The sequence below is a fragment of the Hypomesus nipponensis genome, chromosome 13 (assembly GCF_054491055.1).
Source record: "Hypomesus nipponensis isolate SF chromosome 13, ASM5449105v1, whole genome shotgun sequence".
NCBI classification, from domain to species: Eukaryota; Metazoa; Chordata; class Actinopteri; order Osmeriformes; family Osmeridae; genus Hypomesus; species Hypomesus nipponensis.
The window spans coordinates 13,383,526-13,407,613 of NC_140373.1; the positions used below are offsets into that span (position 1 = coordinate 13,383,526).

The 24,088-nt window shown below is 40.1% G+C and overlaps 1 protein-coding gene and 1 long non-coding RNA gene across 2 annotated transcripts; one reads left to right on the forward strand and one right to left on the reverse strand.

Annotated features, from left to right (window-relative positions):
- The first annotated feature begins 150 nt into the window (after nt 1-150).
- On the forward strand, nt 151-24,045 carry scn4aa (sodium channel, voltage-gated, type IV, alpha, a). Its single transcript, XM_084669287.1, has 26 exons — nt 151-290; nt 8,050-8,353; nt 8,862-8,980; nt 9,235-9,324; nt 9,502-9,630; nt 9,850-9,941; nt 10,123-10,392; nt 10,474-10,537; nt 10,886-11,027; nt 11,332-11,532; nt 11,682-11,852; nt 12,117-12,243; nt 13,765-14,003; nt 14,578-14,751; nt 14,947-15,303; nt 17,654-18,112; nt 18,388-18,523; nt 18,818-18,972; nt 19,054-19,227; nt 19,323-19,445; nt 19,879-20,160; nt 21,080-21,133; nt 21,478-21,615; nt 21,771-21,875; nt 22,204-22,474; nt 22,567-24,045. The coding sequence occupies exons 2-26, from the start codon at nt 8,099-8,101 to the stop codon at nt 23,871-23,873; spliced, it is 5,634 nt and encodes a 1,877-aa protein (XP_084525413.1). The 5' UTR covers nt 151-290; nt 8,050-8,098; the 3' UTR covers nt 23,874-24,045.
- LOC146260333 (uncharacterized) lies at nt 16,610-17,932 on the reverse strand. Its single transcript, XR_014729435.1, has 3 exons — nt 17,637-17,932; nt 17,007-17,162; nt 16,610-16,844 (listed from the first exon to the last, which is right to left on the reverse strand). It is a non-coding gene; the product is annotated as an uncharacterized LOC146260333 (long non-coding RNA).
- Nucleotides 24,046-24,088: the final 43 nt, after the last annotated feature.

Consider the following 24,088-nt stretch of genomic DNA (forward strand, 5'->3'; position numbering starts at 1 on the left):
TTACACTTTAGTCCTAACTTTAAACCGACCAAGATGTACCATGGACTTAGTTGCAGTGTGAGAACCTCAGTCACACTAGAAGTGTCAAAAGGTTTTGACATGATGATCCTACCTGAAACAAATCTCAGGTTTCATTCCGCACACCCCTGCGTCAGTAACAGCTGTGTTGGAGCTCGCCCTGGGCTCCAGAAGGGGACAATTAAGTCCTCAGTACAAAGTTTGACGGAAGACTTGAATTTCTGTGGAGTTTCTCGAGATTTTGGAAATACATATTTATTTTACTGTGAAAGGTAAATCATGAGCTTTCTTTTCCACTGTTTTTTAATGCCATGAGGGTTAATCTTTGGCTTGAGGAGCTCTGCATGGCTTTCACATTTCCCATTGTCAGGTGGATAGAACAACAGTTCAGGGAGGTTTGCCATATTGTTTGAAAGCATTTTAAAAATGTACCTCAGTTTTTCATGGTTTGTTTGTCATTTTTAAAAAAATGTATCTGTGTCTTTTTACCTGAGATGTGTACGTACATTTTAAATTACATTTTGTCCCAGATGTACTTGGGGTGAATTGTTTTCATTAAGTGGTTTATTTGATAAAAATATAACTTTAGAAAATCTAATAATCAAGTAATACTTGATACCATTGCAGCCCTTACTGCATTGTTAAGTGGGCAATCTGATTGCTGTTCCACAAGTTAATTAAATGAAAGAGTTAAATATATGTTTTCAAGTTTGTCTATGTTTAGTCAATGAATGGCCCATTCTACAAAATATATTAAACCTGACCTGACCTCAGGTCAACATTCAATGTCGGACAGGAACTTACCTGGTTCACGTTAGGCTTTTAATGTTTTTGCAATGGTGCTTTTGTAAATTTGTGTAGCTTATTTATTGATGATTTACTGATATGTCAATAGTTTACCCTAAATGATATACAGTAAGTGGGGTTTTTATGTTTGAAATTGAAGCGGGCAGATGTATGTGGTTTGTGTGTGCACTGTATATGTGTGTGGTGTGGTGAGGTGTAGTGTGTTGGTTCACTTATTTGTGTGATTACTGTATGTTTGTGTGCGTATGTGAGAGTGTATATGTGTGTGTGTGCCATTACAGATGTGTTTCATCCACCTGTTAAATGTTAAAACAAGGTTGCAGTGCTCATAAGCATTACAACTAACCAAACTAAAGTCAGTTCTACCGGTGGACAGTGGCTTCGTCACAAGCACAATCTTAAAGTCCGAAAGGCCCTTTATCCAGTTTTTCCTCCCTTTCAATCCCCTCATCCTTCCACAAGGAGACAGTTTATTTTTAACCCGTTTCGTCATGTCAGGCAGGCAGGACATCGTAATACTGTGGATGCTCAGTGGTACCACACTGTTCCTCCACTCGCTAATCCATGTTGCCCATATCAGAGGTGTGTGGGGGGGATGGAGACAGCCAGACATGGGCTCTGTTCCCTGGACACGCGGGTAGTGCTGGAGATCAGGTGGTGATCTGCCATGTATATTAGTGCTTGTCAGCAGTATACTGCTTCTTACGCAACCAAGTTAGATGTCTACAATGGACTCCCAATGGATTTGGCCTTGGCTAGTATAATGATACTGGACTACAATGGACTCCCAACGGATTGGGCCTTGGCTAAAATATTAATACTCAACATAAAGTCAATGTGTATGTGCTTGTTTTACTTGTACAACTTCAGTTTGAGAAATGGGAATGCTTTATCCATTTAAAGGCAGTAGATTTTGAAGAACATACCTTTGCATAATTTGTTCAACTCCTATATTAGTTTACTTATGTACATTTTGTCCAGGCTGGTTTGTGCTACTTCGTTTGAGTTTAGGTGGAATTACTCACAAGTTATTGAGTTTCTCTTACTTGATGCATTATTTACTGATTTACATCAAATTGCTTCGGAAAAGTGTCCAATATTTGCTTGTGTCAGCAAAAACGAATCATGAAAAAGGATTTGTCGGGGACTGAAATCAAAATGTATTGTTCTTGAAACCCAATATTTTGATAAAAAACTAGCCTAAGATGTAGGGAGACACACCACCAAGATTTTTCTTGTATGCAGGGTTGCGTGTAATGATGTTCTCTATGAGCGTTTGTGTCTTTCTATGCCTGTGTGTGTCGCAGCTGAGAGCATCACATGGTCTTGGACACAGAAGGTGTTGGTTTTGGGTTTCTTTCACCAAGGGAGATCATGTGATTGCTTGGCAAGGATTTCCTCTTTTCCATCGAAGGCAAAAGGTGAAATAAGGTTAAAGCCAATTGTGGAATTTTCCAAATTCTATTGGCTTGCTCCTAATTTTCTTGCTCCATATGCTTTTTCATTTACCACTATCCCCCTCCAGCCATGATCTTGCTTGACCCTGTGAGAAGATCATGTATCACATGAGTTATATAATCATGTTGTACTTAATGTGAAATGACACGGACATCCCAGTTTGTCTTCTCTCAAAATGTGCCGTACATGAGAGACGATTGTTATGTCTATTCATTAATTTGACCTTTTCCATAAACTAGTCTCCTGCTCCCATCCAGAAGGACTTTTTTTCTTCCAAGAAGCATGGATTAGACTTAGGCCTGTGGTGTACGGAATCTGAAACCAGCTCTAAACTTTGGCTCCTACACCGTGTTCCATATGTACATAGGAATATGAGAACATTCATTTGGTGCAAACAGTTTGATGACAGCTTTGCCAATGATTCACACTTACCCAGTTGAGTGAAGCTCAGCAGTGAACTTAACCTGTAATAATGGGATACATAATAGGTAATAAGTTATTTATTGTCTACATTAGGCAATGTATTGATTTGAATGTTGAGGGGAAAACTATATCCTGATCAAAAAATGCAGCTGACCAGTTGTCTTATGTGATGGTTTTAGAGAACACGGAAGGGATTTACGCCAAAAAAGATGCCGGATTCTTAATATATGTTCTGCCCACCATTATTTGATAAAGCAATTCCTGACTGACAAGAGATTCCAAAGTTCTACAAGGATAGCACAATTATTATTTTAAACAAATGGCACATTTACAACTCTAAGGTAGAACTTCAGTGTGACGCAAATGCTTTTTGGTGGTGCATGAATAGAATTATGAAGATTTAATCAACCTCATCATGGCCTATCCATAATCCTAGTAATTTTTACAAATATGTATTTCTTTGCCGCAGATTGCAAGCTTCCTTATGCTTTATCGTATAACATTTACAGATTTCAATCAATTGTCCTAAAGCTAATGCTAAATCTAATAACAAATCACAATAGTAGTACAATTACATTGTGTTTAGGTAGTCAAAGTCTCTGTATTTTATTATTGAAACAGCTTAGGGATTATTCCAGCTATTCACAGGGTCTAAGAATGCAGTGACAGAAGTATAACACAAGTCACTTGCTTGATCCCAGCAGCAGGCACATAGTATGTGTGAGAATTCCACTGATGGTTGCTGACAACCTATGGACAATATGGCTGCCTTCTTGTTTGGTCTATCTGTCATTTTATGCTAAATGCAGGCACAAACTGTGGACTTCCAATTACCTTCTTAACGATTTCCGTGTTTTGGTCTTATTGTATTTTGTCAATATTTTGGATCTATGTACTTATTTATAGTATGTACTTATTTAAAGTAATTAATTCATCAAAACATTTTGCTTTTGACATGCACCTTGTCAAAGTTTTCTACTGATGCTTTAATGGTTCAATTTCCTCTCAGGGACCGATGAAGCTATGTGTCTAATGATCTATCAATCCTACAATAAAGGATTTATTTTACCTGCTTTATGTGAAACTCTTTTTGAATAATTGGAGCAACAATTTAAAGTAACAAAATGTGGCCTATAGTATGGTTGACATAATACATTTGGACTTTATTAAGAATACAAATATAAAAGAACAAATTGTATATGGAAGGGGATAAAAACACAAGTGTGGTCCATCAATGCAGCCCCCTACAGATTTAGAAGCACAAGGTTAACTGGTGGGTGACAGGGTGTTGAAGAGAGTCTGGGAGAGAGAGGCATGAGATTTGACCCCGTGAGAAAATGAAAAACAGGGGCACAGCAAATGTCATGGGGACGTGTGGATAAAAGCCCTTGTTTGCTCTGTAGATCTGTCGTTTACAGCTTACCACATTCCAGGCATGGCTTACTGTATAGCAAGGAGATTGAGCTGTGTGTGTTGCAGAGCTATCCACATGTATATGTCCTGTTAAAGTGTTGGTTAGCTCAATTACCAATATTTCTGATGATACATTTCTGTACACATGGACTGCATTGATAAGCAGTCTTAACAAAGCCCAGTGAATAATGATGACAATCTCCAGTTGAAATGGAAATGGCCAGAATTTGTTGTGTTGAGGAGTTCTCAAATCTAATTGACAACATTGCTTCATAAGACATTGTAGAAAATCAGGATTCAACAGCCCTAATAAACCCAGTTTATACTGATCTTCAACTCTACACACTTGTATGTTTCCTGTCCTTGTGCCATTAACCCAACACTCTGTAAGTTAGTTTCCGGGTAGAAATACCAGCATCCACATTCCCTAACCGGCTAGAGTAACGCTAGTGGTCTATATTTCCCCTTCCATATCCTCAACCGGAATGTCACATGTTGAAATGGACGGGTGGCCTTCAATGACATTCACATTGACATATATGTGGATGCCTGGGACGACTATAGAAATCTCTCGCTTCCTCTCCCTTCCTCTTTTTGTCACCAGACCTTAACAGGACAGCCTCAAGAGGTCAAGCCTGGCTCTTATGAGGTGATGGAGAGGTACCAAACTGTAGACTGGTGATCATTCAGGTCCAGTTTAATGCCCCGTCTAAGGTACTGACTGTTGTTTTTTAGGTTCTAGTTTCTGAAAGGGATTGATAATGAACTGGACAATGTTCTCTTAGACATTCATTGGCTTGATTCATCTGTTTGATGCCCTTTTTTCGTTTTATGAACTGAACCATGTGCACTTGGCAGCAAAAAGCTACACATGTCATGAAAAGCAATAAATCAGTCAAGTTCAATGTAATGAAACAACTGAGGAGGCAATAGCTAACCCCTATCCCACTTCTTTGTCACTTACAAGACAAAACAGGTCACTCTCTCCCGGAGTCTGGAGAGATCAGCAAGGCTAGGCAATTAACGCTGTGACATAATGCAAAATAGGAAATGTCTTCAATAATCCCCTGGGAAACAAATCTGTCTTCAGGATGTGTATTTTAAGGTTGTCCATCCCTCACTGGGAAAGAGGGGCCCCTTGTCCACTTGGAGGATCTTCTGAAATGGGTGATGGGGGTTGGGTATGTGTGTGTGTTTCGGGTGGCAGGTTTTGGAAGATGAGAAGTATCTACTCCTCCAGGTGGTCCAGATTTTTTTGGGTAACCAGAATGGCACAGCATATTCTTTGTGAGAAAATGAAAAGGTCCAATGAATATGTGTCCTGAAATGTCAAATACGGACCAGAGGTGTTGTGTGAAGAGATGGGAGGGGATGTGTGGGGGACGGGGTGAGAGAGGTGCAGGAGAGAAGATTTCTGAGTGGTGTGAAAGGGGGATTTAGTGCTCTCGGTGTCATGGAGCATGGGGAGGGAGGGCGGAAGCCCAGTGGATTTGGCTGTGTAAAATAGAAGGTGGCAGAGAGTGGAGTTAGCCGCAGTAAGTTAAGTTGGCATGCTGGCCTGTTTATCGGAGCAATGTGAGGGAGAGAGCGAGCACCAGGCCAAGGAGGAATGAGCAGAGTCATCGGGGTTCTGTAACATGATGCTCGGCCATGATTGCTTGCGGCAGCTGGGCAGCACTCGTATCTGTGTGTGACTGTATGTGATTATCTGCATAAGTGTGCTTGCATGTAACCATACATGTATTTGTGTATGTATCACGGTCAGAGTGTGCGTGTGTGTCTTGTAGTCAAACCTTCTAACCAAACCTGCCTTCTCAAGGTCTTCTCTAAAAAAAAACCTGAATCAGACTGTACACCGTATGCATTCTTCTCAATGCCTCGTCATTTATATGCTGGTTTCTGAAAGAGTCTACCTAGCATGGAAACTCAATTGTACTCATGTTCATACCACAGCAGACTTATCACAAGAATGTGAGGATTTATTTATGGTTAGAGGCACATTAAGTTGTGTTCACTCCTGTGTGCCCAAGCAACCCTGAATCCATAACTTCATGGTATTTGGCACACTTTTGTATTTGTATTTTGCAGTGGTACATTTTACAACATCAATCTCATAATGTCCAGGAAATCAACGCAGACATTATGCATCAAACTTATTTATAACTCATTTAGGCTTGTTTTCCTGTCCAAGCTAGTGTTCTGATTTTGAACCTTGTAATTTAGTCAGTTAAAATGAATGTAGGTTTAATGTATGCTGTTTTCTCAACTACCTGGTGTATATAAACTAGCATCATCACTGGGGCCTTATCCTATGAGAGATATCATAGTTCTTCCCCAAGAGGCAAGGTCGGATTAACCATTATGGCAACTGGGCCTATGCCCAGGGACACATTACATCTAAGGGGCCCTGGACAACGTCAACTAAAATGTTATATCACGTTATGAACGCAGTCCTTACTTTCCTTAATGTGAGCACTTTATTGCAACTCGATCGATCAAAATATTATGTAAAATCACGTCAAAAACAGACATTGTTTGTGTAGTCTAGTAGCTGCCTGCACAAATGCCGCTTGCGGCTTGCCAGCTCTACCCCGCGGACACTGCGAGCGAGAGTCACGTGACTTGAAGCGCTGCGGCTGGAGGAGAGCGTCCTATGGGGAGAGGCAGTGTAGCAAGATGGTGGGAGTGCTAAAAGAAAATTTGAAAGAAAAAAATAATTTAAGTTAGTCGACAATTTGACACATGTACAAAATAGCACAAGAAAATTACTCAAAATCAGTGCCCTCTGTGTAGGCTATGATCTTGATGATAGCGACTTTGCAATGGTTGCCCAGGACACAGAAAATTGTTTATCAGGCCCTGCCCAGAGGCTTCATAAAATATCCCCTTTTCTCATGTTTACATTATGGTGTAGAAATATGAGATGTATCCCAAACTTGATTGGGTGGATGTGACATAACCCAATCAAGTGACATTTCTACAGTTTGGGCAAAGGCACCAAGAATACTCGATAGGGCTTGAACGATAGCCAAGGGGCTTTTAGATAGTGATTAGCGTATTTCAAAATAAGTGTGCTAGCGGTTACATCAGGATCCTAACCTTAGTTGCTTCAGAGAAAACAAATCTGTCTTAACCGGTTGCTGAACATGTAGAGGAGTCTTGTAAGCAATGCCAGTTGGCCGGAATATCAGTCGTCTGGTAAGCTAATAAGTAATATGATGTTCATGAGTAATGTCAGGGTTTCTTTGGTACTGTGGGAAAGTATCCTGTTGAAGCTCCAGAGCTGGTCCGGAGCGCGGCTTGTCACTTTGTCATTACCTTGACACTTTTATGTGGGTCATCTCCTCTCCTACTTCTAGAGGTGGAGGGGTTGGGGGGAGTGGGAATAGGGGGGTAGGTGGAGGGGGTGGAATGGAGATAGATCAAGGTCTCGGATCATTACAAGTACACAAACATATACAGCAAGTCTCACACGCCAAGATCACTGTGTGCACATGCTAGTCTATAATACCATGAAGCATCTCGAGGACAGTACACTTTTGAATAGAAACTTGGTGTATTGAGTGTGAAATATATTTTTTCGTAATACTTTCTTACCATTTCGAGGTTATCTGCCTATTATTGTTGGTTTGACTCTGTAAGACTCATGTGTATTACCATCTGTAACCTGATGCAACTAATAACTACTACTACAACTCACAACTAATCTTTAAGCTCAGATTTTTTTAAATCTTTGTCTGTATTTTGTGGTCTTCCTTACCTTCGTGATTTTCCCATCTATTACAGAAGGAAAGGATGGGCCACAAAAAACAACTTGAGTCCAATATTGTGCACACATTACGGCCTGATCAGGGCTCTTGTATAGGTTTTGGAATGCTAATGAACAAGTATTGCATCTTGAAATGCATCCCCTGATCCCTGTCCCGACAGGTCAATCTAGAGAGACGCCAGAGTGGTGGGATCCCTTCGCAATGCGAAGATGGCCACCCTGCTCCCTCCCACAGGCAGCGATGCGTTCCGCCGCTTCACCCCGGATTCGCTGGCGGAGATCGAGAGGCTCATGGAGAAAAGGAAAAGGGATGCAGAAGTAAAGGATTACGTCGACAAGGGGCCCCTGGCTCCGAGCAAGGATTTGGAGGCAGGCAAAAGCCTGCCCATGATCTATGGAGATGCTCCCGCAGAAGTGCTCAACACACCTCTGGAGGACTTGGACCCCTTCTACAAAACACAGAAGGTCCGATCAGGTCACCAAGTAAAGCTGTACTGCTTGGAAATAAAGTTTGAAAGCTACTATTTAAATCATGATACATATGACAAAATACAAATTTACCAAACCGTGTCATAAATCTGTATATTTGATCAGTATATTTTCTTTACCAAGCAGTAATTTCTTATTATTCTGGGTAAGTTTAAAAAATCTTTTAGGAAAATGATTTAGGAGTTAACTCCAATTGGAAAAATGTCTGCTGGGAAGATTAACTGACTGTGAAATGCTTTCTCAATGCAAAGTCATCCTATCAGTTTCTAGAGATGGACAACAGTGCAACCATGACAGTTTGTGGTTTAGACTGCCAACCGTGTCTCTGTTACTTGACAACATGGAACTCATACATTATTTTTCATTAACTGTAAGTCATGTATATACTGTATGTAACTGCATTACTGGAGTGAAAGACATGCTTTATGGGTCCTAGTATTAGTTTTTTGATGTGATGTTAACCATTTAAATATCTGTGTTGCAGACTTTCATTGTGATAACCAAAGGAAACACAATCTTCAGGTTCAATGCTGAACCAGCTTGCTACATTCTAAGCCCCTTTAGTCTTGTTAGAAGAGGAGCCATCAAAATTCTCATACATTCATATCCTTTTTTAAACTAAATGATAGTGTTGAGGGGTGGAAGGGATTATTTGAATTGTGATGGTTTTGTTTAAATTGACAAAAGCTGTATGTTTGGTCAGTACATATTCTTAAATTTGCCTATTGTACACTTTGAGATTTTCATGATTTCCTGCAATTAGATAGATGTGCCGAGCGTTGTAAACAACTAAGAAACAATGGGGCTGTTAGTATTTCTAATCAAGCTTCCAACATTTTCCCTTGACTCAATATCAAATTATTTAGTATGTTCATCATGATTACCATTCTTTCGAACTGCGTGTTCATGACAATGAGCAACCCCCCTCCATGGAGTAAAACTGTTGAGTAGGTTAATAATGCTTCATATGCTACATATACTGTACTTACATCTGCATTAATCACACATTCTACTGTATTTGAAGCAATGTTTTTGGTCATTTAATTTGATGTACTTTGCTTTTAAAGATCATTTCCATAACACTTGAAAGACTATGATGTGTTTTCTTGCTTATGTTTTCGCAGGTATGTTTTTACTGGTATTTATACTTTTGAGGCAACAACTAAAGTGCTGTCTAGAGGTTTCTGTGTTGGGTCTTTTACATTCCTTCGAGATCCATGGAATTGGCTGGATTTCATGGTGATCAGCATGGCGTGAGTATTGGAGAGTACATTTTTTGTGACAAGATCCATTATTAAATATTAGATAGAGATTATTATTTATTTTTCATCTACTGATGAAACAACAACCCGATGTAGTTGGTTAAAATTAAACATATTTTGAGGGGGATATTTCAGAGTGTTCCTCTTTACAGAAATGTTAGTTTACTCAATTTGATGACTTAGCTTTTTGCTATGTGTGTCTCATGTCAGGTATGTCACAGAGTTTGTAGATCTAGGCAATGTGTCAGCCCTGAGGACGTTCCGTGTACTTCGTGCCCTCAAAACAATCACAGTGATTCCTGGTAAGTCTTCCTATGCAGCCCATCCTTGTTGAGGCAAGAAAAGTCACTGACCAGATCATTTTCTGCACCATTTAAATATTCAACACATATTTTGATGAATTCACATTCTGCATTCACACTGTCTGAACTGTAGTTAAGGCAGTTAAATCTCCATGATTACATTTCTTTTTGATTTGTTCAGGTTTGAAAACCATTGTGGGTGCCTTGGTACAGTCAGTAAAGAAGATGGTAAATGTGATGATCCTCACTGTATTTGCCCTGGCCGTCTTTGCCCTCATCGGTTTGCAACTTTTCATGGGAAATCTTCGTAATAAATGTATCCGATGGCCCATCCCTACAAACAATACATTTGAAGATTTATTTTCTGATTCAACATTAAGTGACACCGTGGCTTACAATGAAACAAATTCCAACAGTACTTTTGATTTCAAAGCTTATATTGATGATATTGGTAAGTTTTATAACTAATTAGTAATATCATTTTTGTTGGTACATATGCACACAAATTTGATCTGATGCATTTCTGTTATAGAAAATCACTACTATCTGGAAGGTAGTCTGGATGCTCTTCTTTGTGGAAACAGCTCTGATGCTGGGTATGATACTTTAATGTATTGCAAATTCCTCAAAGGAAATTGAGATGGGGGGTTGTGTGTGAAAATATGTGAATAGGTTAACTATCGAGAGATTTAAGTCAACCAAAATTCAAGAGGCTGATATGAAAGTTTGCCTAAGCAGAGATCCACGATTGGAAAGGCATTTTCAAGGTGCCAAATATTATTTCTACAATGACTTGGAGAGCAATATTTTGTGAAATCCATGTGTTTAATTGCAGAACATGGGTCGAATGAGCTTCTCTTAAACAATATTTTTATGCAGAACTTATGGACTGTGAAAGCATGGTCTCAGTTCACACTGATAATTCTCCACTGCCATGTTGATAGAAAGTGCCCAGAAGGATTCATGTGCATGAAGGCTGGGAGGAACCCCAACTATGGCTACACCAGCTATGACTCTTTCGGTTGGGCCTTCCTGGCTCTCTTCAGACTCATGACCCAGGATTACTGGGAGAACCTGTTTCAGCTGGTTGGTACCTATATTAAATAATATATACATAATAATAAATTACTGTTAGCTATGCCAACTCCTTTTTGGATGTCTTTTTGTTTTGCAGTGATGTTTGGTGCAGTATATGTGGTTTATGTTTTCTACGCAATGGTAAATGTTGGTTTAGGAGTAGTAAATGTTGACAAACAACAACAAGTATAGTATCCGATTAGGTTGTTTCCCAGACATGGATTAAACCTAGTCCTTGCCCAAACTTGTTTTTGGTCTGGGAAGCTGGGCCAGGGTTTAAATAATGTCTCTGTGTGTTCCCTTTTGCATGCAGACTCTGCGAGCAGCCGGAAAGACCTACATGATCTTCTTTGTTTTGGTCATCTTCTTGGGCTCCTTCTACCTCATCAACCTCATCCTGGCTGTGGTTGCCATGGCTTATGATGAACAGAATCAGGCCACTTTGGCAGAGGCCAAGGATAAAGAGGAGGAGTTCCAAAGGCTTTTGGAACTAATCAGACAACGTGATGAACAGGTCGGGTGACTAGTTTGTGTGTTTTGGTTGTACACTGTAATCACTGTGATATAATGCAAATGTAAATCTAAAATGCAAAATAAAAATAGAATGGCATTAGATGCACATCTCAATTAAGTTGTTCAATGATCTTCATTTGTGTTCAAAAGGCTCTTTCTGGGAGCCAGGCAACCCTTACCAGTCACAAAGCTCTGAGTCATCACACAGGGTCTGAGTTTATGGACGATGAAAGGAGCGTAGGCGGGGGTGATGAAGTCATCAAGGATTGTAACGGGAGAATCATCCCCCGTCTGGTCCTCAACCCAGTGTCTCCTGAGGAGGTCAGTCTGTGACCCTGTCTGCTTGTTTACATTATTAGGTTAAAAGTTCACAGGTCAGAATTAGGTTAGACTGCTGGGAATGCATGCTCATTTGGTTCATGTATTCAATGTTTGCTTGATTCTCTTGACAATTACTCTTGGGGAGCATGTTTGTGATCTTCATGATGACATCAGATTTTTAGTTTGAATTCATTGGTTTAAATTCACGCAGTTTGAACGTTTTTTTTTTAATGATAAAGCTGACAACCTTCACTTTTTTTCTAGTCTGCAGAAGAAAATGAGCACAGAGAGAAGTCCTCGGGCTCTGTTCATGACATGGTTTTCCTGGAAGAACCCGGCCTGAAACACAGAACTGCAAGTGCTATAAGTGTTCTCACTAATGCAATGGAAGGTAGGAGAAAAAACTCAAATTGATGACAATTATGGTCTTTTATATTATGGTCAATTATATGGTTCAATTGTATCAGTATAAAATTGTATTACACTCACAACATTCATTATTATATCATAACATTAAATTGCAGTAAGTGCACTATGCAACAATTTAGTTTTCCAATCTGTTATCAATAATAACAACCTGTTGTTATTATTAGATACACTATTATTGGCCATCATTTACAGCAGAGGTCTTCAACCCTGGTCCTCAGGAACTTTTTTTTTGGTCTGCTTGCACGTTTTAGATGTTTCCCTGCTCCAACACACCTGATTCAAATCAATGGGTCGTTATCTAGTTATGCAGAAGCCTGTTAACGACCATTCATTTGAATCAGGTGTGTTGTAGCAGGGAAACATCTAAAACATGTAGGGCAGGGGGTCCCTGAGGACCAGGGTTGAAGCCCTCTGATTTACAGGATACTGTATAGACATTATTAGTAATTATTTCTTAGGTTTCTTACTGTGTAAATGATGTAGTGTTCCATTTGTCACTTTGTCATTTGGCACAATACAAGTTTAGCAATTTTTAGACTAACTTGTAACCTTAACTTGTAAGGTTGCATTTTACACATGCAACAGACATGCATCGTATAATATATTTTTGGGAAGACCAGAGCAAGTTGTCACACCAGTAATATGTAGATTTCCAGTTATAAGAATTTTTCTCTGGATTATAATATCCATAAATAAAATATATACATAAATTACAATTGTCATAATATATCACATAAAGTTATTGCTAGTAAAATACACTGTCACCTTTCTTTTGTTTGTGGTTGTGAAAAACACAAAAGCTATTAATCTAAAGCTATTAATCTCTAGCTATTAATCTGTGTTAATACGTGTTAATAAGTGTTTTGACTTGGAGTGTCATAACCAATATAGTCAACTTTGGACTTTTTTCATCAAACCGTATGTTATTTTAATCAAAGAAACTTTGGCAACTTACCTCCGTGACAATTTGCTCCAGTCTCCCTTAACAGTATGTATAAATATGTGGCAGATGGATCCTCTAATGCGAATAGTAATTGCCTAGCTTATCTTGTTATACAAAATCTCAAAGCCATTACAGTAGCATTACAGTAGCATTGTCTGCAACCTGCCACACAGGAGTGCTAATTACATTGTGTGATGGAGAGATCCCTGTTAACATATAGTGGTAAGCCCCTCTGGTGCTAAGCTTGGGCTATTTCAGTCTGGGGGTGACTTGGCACCATTAGGCACGAATTGTGGTGCACTGTGTATTCCACAGTAATACTTTGCTAAGTGAGTTAATATATAAATTGGATAACCAAATTATTTTGAATGAACTGAATAGTTTATATATTATAAATCAATGGCTAATCTCTAAAAGTGCATGTTATCTTCTTAAAATCATATATTTATTAATGATATGTTTATTTGAGTATTATTCCAACTCAGCTACAATTCGTAATAATTAAGAATGGATTTATTGTCTCTATCTCTGATCTAATAGATTTGGAAGATGCACAAAAGCCTTGTCCACCTGGATGGTATAAGTTTGCTGACATTTTCCTGAAGTGGGACTGCTGTATACCCTGGGTGGTCTTCAAACAGTGGGTGAACTTTGTGGTGATGGACCCCTTTGTAGACCTCGGCATCACCATCTGTATTGTGTTGAACACACTCTTCATGGCTATGGAGCACTACCCCATGACTCCTGAGTTTGATCACATGCTGTCTGTGGGCAACCTGGTGAGAATGAAAAACTGTCACTCAAAGACTGTCATTGTTTTAAAGGGCCATTAAAGCTGTGCTAGGTAAAATGATCAAATCAATTACATTTAGAAAAACAGCACCCCCAAATCTTGTCCGAAATTTTGCGCTTTCCTCCAGCTTGAGTTTGATTGACAATGGTTTCTCAAAATAAGCCATGGAGGAAATCTGGCAACATAATTGGCTAGAAGGTAATGGGTTGCTCCAAAAATCTGAAATTGATATTCCACTGGCACTGAGCTGTTTGTGTGAAACTAAACAACTTTCAGAGGGCTTACACAACATTTTTATATGGGACAACATTTTTCCTTTTTTACTAAAATAATCTAGCATATTGTACCTCCAACCCTAAAATGTAAGTTATTTATGACACATGGACTCCATGTCGACAGAACTCGATACCATATTTGTTTGATCATATGATAATGTAGATGAGGACCAATACTTATTAATTATTAACAAATATATAATGCACATTGTAATGTGCTTTGGCCACATATGTACACATTTGTTTCCTGATATCAGAACAATTATCATGGTCATTCTCTCCCAGGTGTTCACAGGGATCTTCACTGCAGAGATGGTCTTTAAGCTTGTGGCCATGGATCCCTTTTACTACTTCCAGGTGGGCTGGAACATCTTTGACAGCATCATCGTCACGCTTAGTCTAGTGGAGCTGGGCCTGGCCAATGTTCAGGGTCTGTCGGTCCTCAGGTCCTTTCGTTTGGTAAGACATATTTGATACTTCACTTGCACCATCTGGATACCTCAATATATCCCTTGCTTGCTTTTTTAGAATGAAAATGACCCACGTTAAGGCATTCTAAAAACAGAGACAATGTCATGAGGGAAATCTCTGTCAGAGAAAAATGACTTTCCTTATTTGGTTTCTTTGTTTGACTTTGCGCTGTATTGGAGATAGCTGCGTGTCTTCAAACTCGCCAAGTCATGGCCCACCCTCAACATGCTGATCAAGATCATTGGAAACTCAGTGGGCGCTCTTGGAAACTTGACATTGGTGCTGGCCATCATCGTCTTCATCTTTGCCGTGGTTGGCATGCAGCTGTTTGGCAAGAGCTACAAGGAGTGTGTGTGCAAGATTGCCATAGACTGTGAGTTGCCACGCTGGCACATGAACGACTTCTTCCACTCCTTCCTGATTGTTTTTCGCATCTTGTGTGGGGAGTGGATTGAGACCATGTGGGACTGTATGGAGGTGGCCGGAGCCGGGATGTGTCTGATTGTCTTCATGATGGTAATGGTCATTGGAAACCTGGTGGTGAGTACAGACATTCCTTAATACCCTCATTACAACTCCTAGCTCTTCACAAGTAATGTTTATTCTGATCTCAGTGTCAACCTGTTTTTAGCATAGATTTCACACAATAGCTATGTTAACTCTCTATCGTAATGGTAAATAATAACCGTTTTTTTTTTTTCTCAAAGCAGCTCTGGCAAAAAGATTCATGCTATATAATTATGGTAACATGAGTAGTTGATGGCTAAGGCAAGATACATATTTTAAGTAGTGACCATTCTAAAGATTACAGGTAAAGCCACTTGACAATATAAGCAGTACATGACCTCTGTCCATCTGTCGCTGCTGTTAACTTGTCGAAATCTGTTGTCTGACGTCTCTGTTGACCTATGGTATTGTAATACTTAGTCAGTCCAAAGGATCTTGTGTTGAGGAGTCTATTGCTGGACATCCGGAAGAAACACAAGGGACAAACAGCTTCAGAATTTGCTAAAAATAAAAAACGATTTAAACTAATTCTTCCTGACATTATGGCTTGAACTGCAAGAACTAGAGAATGCAGATGAGCTGTTAGCAGCTGATCACATAAGCAGCATATTTACAACTACAGCCAAATGGATTTCCTGTCAGGTTATTCATAGATTTGAAAAGGAAACCGCTCATCGTGACAAGCTAACAAAAGCAGAGGGTACCATGATGTGTCAAAATCAACTTGGCTTTTTTTCTTTACTGGAGCTCCTCTTCTCTGCCCTGTCTAGCTGCACTGTGTGCAACAAACAATGTGAAGCAGGGCACATCATTTGCTGTGAAGGGGGCTGATGGGTGGGTGCTTCTATTTAAGTAAAAAGTCTTGAGCCAGCAAACTGTGGTACTGACCTTGAGTATGTGCTAAGACCTAGCTTAAGCAAGGCTCCTGGCATGGTAGGGAACTAACATGGACAGCTGGGCGTCATGAGTGAGGTCATGAGTGAGTGATGTGGCCCTGTTTGAGAGACAGGGAATAGGAACCAAGCGTCAGTGATGTGCTTCAATTGATAGAGAAATAATTGATACCACACAGCATTGAGCATGGCAGTTCCACTCTACTTGTGTAAAGACGGATCTCAACAAAAAGTGAGGTGTAAGCCCTGTTCTGCAGGGTCTGTGTGACCTGTTCATACTTTCAGGTTCTCCATTTTATGCCCCCTGCCTTATTTGTTACCAGCTTGATTTCCCAACATATTGTGAATATTTCAAAAAACAATACATTATATCAGTTCTCTGAATTTTGTAGATTAAAGATGTACACTAGGGAAAAAGAAGGGAGTGTTTTTTTCATTTTTCACGCTTTATTGAATAGATTGCAAGGGAACAGAGAGAGAGACATGCAGCAAAAGGCCAAGGCCAAATTCAAACCAAGGCCGCTGCAGTAACGCCGCAACCTACATATTACGCGCACTTGTCCAGTGAACTACCGGGGCACCTGATGTTATCTATTTTCATACATAATACAAAAATGTAAATGGACTTTTTGGTTTGTTTAGTCACAATAACTTGCTCTCTTGCTGGAGGTAGGAGCAGGTCTGCAAATTAAAGTCACAAATGACGTGTCAAACAGTTAGAAAAAACATTTAGACCAATGCGTGATGTTCATTCATTAGATTTTTTTTTTTACACCAAATTTGTTTGTTCAACTCAAATTCTGTGTCGTCCACATGAAACAGAACATTTGTATCAACACTCACAATAGTGCATGCTCCTCCTTACAGTGGACTCAGTTTTCCCCAGCTTCTTCAGATGCCTTATCTCATGACCTTTTCTCATTCTTTACACCTCCTCACATCTCTGGGGTTTTTACCCCCATCAGCCCTTTTCCTGTGCCCCTTGCTGATTCACAGCACCTGCAGTGGAATAAGAGAGATCAGTCTGCCCCAGGCCTATGTAACCATGATCTCTGTCTAACATTAGAAATCGACACCGAGAAACTAGCTAACAGAGTTTAGACACTAAAGATAGCAGCCACGACGAGACAACATAATATTTATTAATGCACCGTTACGACAGGATAACACTAACTTGATACTTGTTGTGTATAGAAATCCCTCTTGAGTTAAACTTTTCACATGGTTGGGTTACCTAGATTTTCTTTCAAGGTATGTAGCATGTGGATTTATGTAGGTTTACAAGGCTGACTATGAAATCAAATAATAATTTTAAATGGACTGATACACAGCAGTCTGCAGTGTGAAATCTATATTTACTTTATATATATACTGTAATGCTTTACAAGATTACAATGATCAACTACTTAGTAAAGAATCAAAGAAAATATAATTCCTACCTAAGATAAAAACAAACAATAAAACATTTCTTACTCTCTCTGATTCTTTAGGTTCTGAACCTCTTCTTAGCCTTACTACTGAGCTCGTTCAGCGGAGATAACCTTTCCAGTGGCGATGACGATGGAGAGATGAACAATCTCCAGATTGCCCTAGGCAGGATAACTCGGGGAATTGACTGGGCCAAGGCCTGTGTCATCGGCATGGTCCGACAGATCCTGGGCAAGAAAGCTAATAAAGACGAGGAGGGTGAGGGAGGGGAAGGAGAGCCCCAAAAGGAAGCTTTTGAGCTGAACCACTTGGACACTGGCCAGGATTTCCAAGTAACAGACATGAAGTCAGACTGTTTGGTTGAGGGCAGGCCCTCAGGGTTTTATGTGGATTTGGATTCAGAGGTTCGCTTCACAGTGCCCATTGCACAAGGGGAGTCAGACTTTGAACAACTGGACGACGATGATGATTCAGAGTCAGAGTCCTCAGATGAAGACAACAAGCATGACCGACATCTAAGGGTATGATGCAAATTCGGACACAGATTTTTGTATTCAGATATTATGCGAAGTTAATAAATGGTTCACAATAGTTCTGAGGGTAATTGAAAGTATACCCAGAATTGTAGGGTGAAGAAAAGGTTAGATGGTGGTTAATATATCTCATTTTGAACAGGAACGAGGGAAAATGTATATATTTTCGTAATTTTGTCTCGCAGTAATCAGCATGCCTGTATGTTAGCTGATCTGGTATGTCTTTCTACCCAACCCGAGTCTATGTTTTCGCTCTGTCATAGTCGACAGGTGAAGATGGTGATGATGATGAGTCCTCAGTGTGCAGCACTGTGGACTACCAGCCTCCTGAGCCCGAGGCAGAGGAGGAGGAAGAGGAGGAACCCGAGCCAGAAGATCCAGAAGCCTGCTTCACTGAAGGTACACAAGAATGAAAGTTCCATAACATTTGACATTTCCATTGTCTTATTTCAACCACAAATCCAACTAAAATTTAAAGAAACCCTGCTATACTATACTATTTCCAGACTGATATCTCTCTCAGACCCAATCGTCGGACCTTTCCTCATTTAGAGGAAAAAGATGCCTCAAAATGTTGAGGCTTCTGGTCCTAGTGGTCCAAAAACCATAAAAATGCAGTGCCCAGGTTAACGCACTGATAAAATCAAAGCAACCAATAAAATGACATATTGATGTACATGTTTATTTCCTCAGAGTGTATAAGAAGATGGCCATGTCTCACCTTTGACACTACTCAAGGAAAAGGGAAGAAATGGTGGAACCTCCGCAGGACCTGCTTCACCATCGTGGAGCATGACTACTTTGAGACTTTTATCATCTTCATGATCCTCCTCAGCAGTGGAGCTCTGGTTAGTTATCCCACAGTTGATGTCTTGCAACTGTTGAGTTCAAGTGCAGTCTGACCATAGTCTCTGTTTTTCATCTGACAGGCATTTGAAGACATTTACATCGAAAGGCGCAGAGTTATTAAAATTATCCTTGAGTATGCTGATAAAGTTTTCACCTATGTCTTCATCATTGAGATGGTCCTAAAATGGGTGGCATATGGCTTCCAGACCTACTTCACCAATGCTTGGTGTTGGTTGGACTTCCTCATTGTTGATGTAAGTTTCTTTCTTTGAAGTAATAGACACAAAAATCTGAAACTGTCATTTTAAGCAGTAATGTTACTTTGTTTACCTGTCTTTCAATGCCTCAGGTTTCCTTGATTAGTTTAGGAGCCAACTTGATGGGATATTCAGAACTTGGACCAATCAAATCCCTTCGAACTCTTCGGGCTCTGAGACCTCTTCGAGCTCTGTCAAGGTTTGAGGGGATGAGAGTAAGTCAATACTCACAAGCAACACACACACCCTACCCCTATCCACACACACACTAAGAAAGGCATCCCCAAACATGAAATAAAAAGATCAGACATAACTCAAGGTTGCACTGAAACAAAACAGTATCTCTGCACTAGCGATTCGTGTCCGTACTAACCGGATAGGCATCGATCAGTGGTACAGCATTAGGCTGCAAAAGATGTTACAGGTTTGATTCCCCCTCTGTATGTTCCTTTAGATAAAATGGTCTGCTAAATGAAAATATTAATACATGCTGACTGAGTTGTTTTGTAAACTTACACAGTTGTTGTAACATAGCTGATTGCGATAAAGGTGATTACACTGAAACGTTTCAATGTCTGACAAGGATGTCTGTAACTGCAAATTATCTGACAGCAGTAACCTCAATATTTTGTTTTTGTCTTTTTACAGGTGGTGGTAAACGCTCTTGTTGGGGCCATCCCCTCGATCTTCAATGTGCTGCTGGTGTGCCTGATCTTCTGGCTTATCTTCAGCATCATGGGGGTCAATCTGTTTGCTGGAAAGTTTTACCGCTGCATTAACACCACAACAGAGGAGCTATTCCCTATGAGTGAGGTCAACAACAAGAGCGACTGTTTAGCATTGATGCATGCAACCCAGGAGGCACATTGGACCAATGTCAAGGTCAACTATGACAACGTTGGTCTGGGCTACCTCTCCCTGCTGCAAGTGGTGAGCTTAACAACCTCTACCCTGGAAACCAAAACATAGAGTGGATATAGGAAGAAGTTGAATGACATAACCTATATATATATATATATTGAGATGCACTGCACAAAACATGAAACATTTGCCAGACATTTTATGTCAAGAATGTAACATTATCTGAAATTAATTTTATTGTAACTACACTATATTCAGGGATAAGATATTCGGAACAGCATAGGTTAAAACTTAAGTGAAACAAGGTAGAATATGGGTGAGGGGGGGCTTGCAGTAATTTAATGTAGCAATTGATATTGTTTTGCATAACAACCTTCTGTTTTGGCTACTTTCTCTTAGCCCTGTAAAGGCCATTTATTAAATATACATGTGTGATAAATGCACGATAGTTCAGGCCGGAGACTCGGAGAGCACTTGCGTCAGACGGTCTGTAGGATAATCTATTTAAGACGCAGAACTTCTCCTCTGACATTGTTCCCTCCACCACCCTAGTCTCCATCTGGGTTCTGTCGTTGCTCAGTCTGTCAGGGGGAATGATGGATTATCTAAGCTCTGTGCTTCCAAAGTTGAGTTTCTTGGAAAGACATCTGTCGCAAATCAGAAGCATATCTTCAAAGATGACGTGTCTGTGCTCTCAAAAATAAAAAAGATACCAAATGACTAAATAATATAGATAAAATGCTAAAATACTAGCTGAGTCTCCTGACTGAACCGATGCCACCTATTACGATTATGCAATGTAATTGCAGTGACTTTTGCATCTAGTTTTATTACTATATAAAGTCATGATACTGATCATTTTGGTTGCATATTATTGGTATGGTGCTGATGAATTATTTGATTTGATTTTTCTAATGCTAATGTCGTACTGAATTAATCATTACCCATACAACATCACAGTCTATGCTATTTTCCACTCTTTTTTCAGGCTACATTTAAAGGATGGATGGACATCATGTATGCTGCAGTAGATTCAAGAGAGGTATACTAACACAGTGGTTCTCAACCCTGGTCCTCAGGGACCCCCTGTCCTGCTTATTTTAAATGTTTCCCTGCTCCAACACACCTGATTCAAATGCATGTTCGTTACCAGGCTTGTACAGAGCTAGATAACGACCCTTTTATTTGAATCAGGTGTGTTGGAGCAGGGAAACATCTAAAACATGCAGGACAGGGGGTCCCTGAGGACAGGGTTGAGAACCACTGTACTAACACACTAATACTTGTCAACTTTGACTGTATTTAATATATTGTAATATTTTTTCTTAAGAAACGTCGGAGGGTTTTCTATCCATGTGTCTTTATACAACTCATTTCGTTCCTTAGGTTGAGGAGCAGCCTTCATATGAGATCAACCTGTACATGTACCTGTATTTTGTTATATTCATCATCTTCGGATCCTTTTTCACTCTCAATCTCTTCATTGGTGTCATAATAGACAATTTCAATCAGCAAAAGAAAAAGATAAGTATCAATTTACAATGATTTTTTATGATGATTTGTCTATGAATGATTTAATTCAGACAACAGTGTAAAGATGCACTGTATTGAAGAAAATGTGTTTGTTTGTGGTTAAAGTTATGACTGACCAGAATAATTTTTGTCATTTGGTTCTGCACTTTGGAGGAGAAGACCTCTTCATGACTGAGGAGCAATTGAAATACTACAACGCTATGAAGAAACTTGGCTCCAAGAAGCCACAGAAGCCCATACCAAGACCAACGGTATGCCATACAGAAATGTCATTCACCTGTAACCACACCCTTATTACAGCACTATTAGGGGATGAGGAATAGTCGTAGTTGTAGGAGTAGCAACAGTGATTTATTACCTTTATTAGAAATATACACATACATCTCATCTAAATATTAGTCTGAATATACAATTACAAACAAACCTCTTCAAGCACAAAACATGTCAAAGTAAAATGCAAGACAAGCCATGTCGACTGTGTAAAGCTTCTATACTCTGCACATGAAACAGCCCAAATAACACCTATGACTTCATGCAAATGTATCCTCCTCTCTTCCCCTGTGCCCCTCTGCTCTGAAGAACCAAATCCAAGGTGTGGTGTTTGACTTCATATCGCAGCAGTTCTTTGACATCTTCATCATGGTTCTGATCTGCCTCAACATGGTAACCATGATGGTGGAGACTGATGACCAAAGTGCAGAGAAAGAGGATTTTCTGTACAAAATCAACCTCGCTTTTATTATAGTCTTTTCTGGAGAGTGCTTCCTAAAGATGTTTGCCCTGAGACATCATTTCTTCACTGTTGGATGGAATATCTTTGACTTTGTAGTGGTCATCCTTTCTGTAGCAGGTATGTATCGGCCTCTTTTTACACAACAATGATACAAAAAAAGATTTAAACATCTAAGCTACTCCTTAACAAGAGTATCTCTTTTTTTCCAGGTATAATGCTATCAGACATTATTGAGAAGTACTTTGTGTCACCCACCCTATTCAGAGTCATCAGACTAGCCAGAATAGGCAGAGTTCTTCGTCTCATTAAAGGAGCTAAAGGGATTAGGACGCTTCTGTTTGCCTTGATGATGTCACTTCCTGCTCTATTCAACATTGGCCTATTGCTCTTCCTCATCATGTTTATCTTTTCCATATTTGGCATGTCAAACTTTGCGTATGTGAAAAAGCAGGCTGGCATTGATGACATGTTTAACTTTCAAACGTTTGGTAGTAGTATTGTCTGCCTGTTTGAGATCACAACATCGGCAGGTTGGGACGGGCTTTTACTTCCAATCCTAAACAGTGGTCCCCCAGACTGTGACCCCGACGTTGAGAATCCAGGTTCGGACGTGAGAGGCAACTGTGGAAACCCAGGCATGGGCATTATGTTCTTCTGTAGTTATATTATTGTGTCTTTCCTGGTGGTTGTCAACATGTATATTGCCATCATTCTGGAAAACTTCAATGTGGCTCAGGAGGAGAGCGGTGACCTGCTTTGTGAGGATGATTTTGAGATGTTCAACGAGACCTGGGAGAAGTTTGATGTTGAGGCAACCCAGTTCTTGGACTACGAACGTCTCTCTGAATTCTGCGATACCTTGCAGGAGCCCTTTCGGGTAGCCAAACCCAACCGGATTCGTCTTGTCAACATGGACCTTCCTCTGGTTATCGGTGATAGGATTCACTGTCTGGATATCTTACTGGCCGTAACTCAGGAGGTGCTGGGTGACACAGTGGAGATGGCAGCCATGCGGGTGAGCATTGAGGCTAAGTTCATCATGAGCAACCCGACATCTGCCTCATTTGCACCTATCACCACTACTTTGCGCCGCAAAGAGGAGGTGGCTGCTGCAGTTGTCATCCAGAGGTTCTACCGGAAGCATTTGCTAGAGCGCTCCATCCGACATGCCAGCTTTTTGAGGCGCTCCAAGCGGCTGGTAAAGAGAGAGCAAGATGAGGAGCCACCGGAGAAAGAGGGACTGCTAGCACGAAAGATGAACGTGCTGTATGGGAGCAACACAAACCTTGCTGAGGAGATGGAGCTGGCTTCCTTGAGAGCACTACCAAGCCCTCCTATGAAAACATCTGAGCAGATGTCAGACTACATAGAGGAAAGCCCGGACCATGGGTTGGAGTCTATTGGCCCGCACCAACTGGTTGTCCCTGTGGAAGTCACAAATGAGGTGGTGTTACACTCTGCCCCCATCCGCAAGCTTTCATCATCCTTGGGCTACCTACGAGAGACAATTGTATAACAAACAGCACAGTAGGTCATTCATAAGGTGTTTATAATGTGAAAAACAATGCAATTTACTTCTCTACACTGCACAACAAGAAAGGATTGCACATAGCTGATAGTGCTGTGAATGTTAAAGTCAAGTTTATAGATCATCAGACTAAATAAAGGGGGTCATGTTTTTCTATTCATATTTTGTAAGGCAATTTTTTGACTTTACACACTTTTCTATTG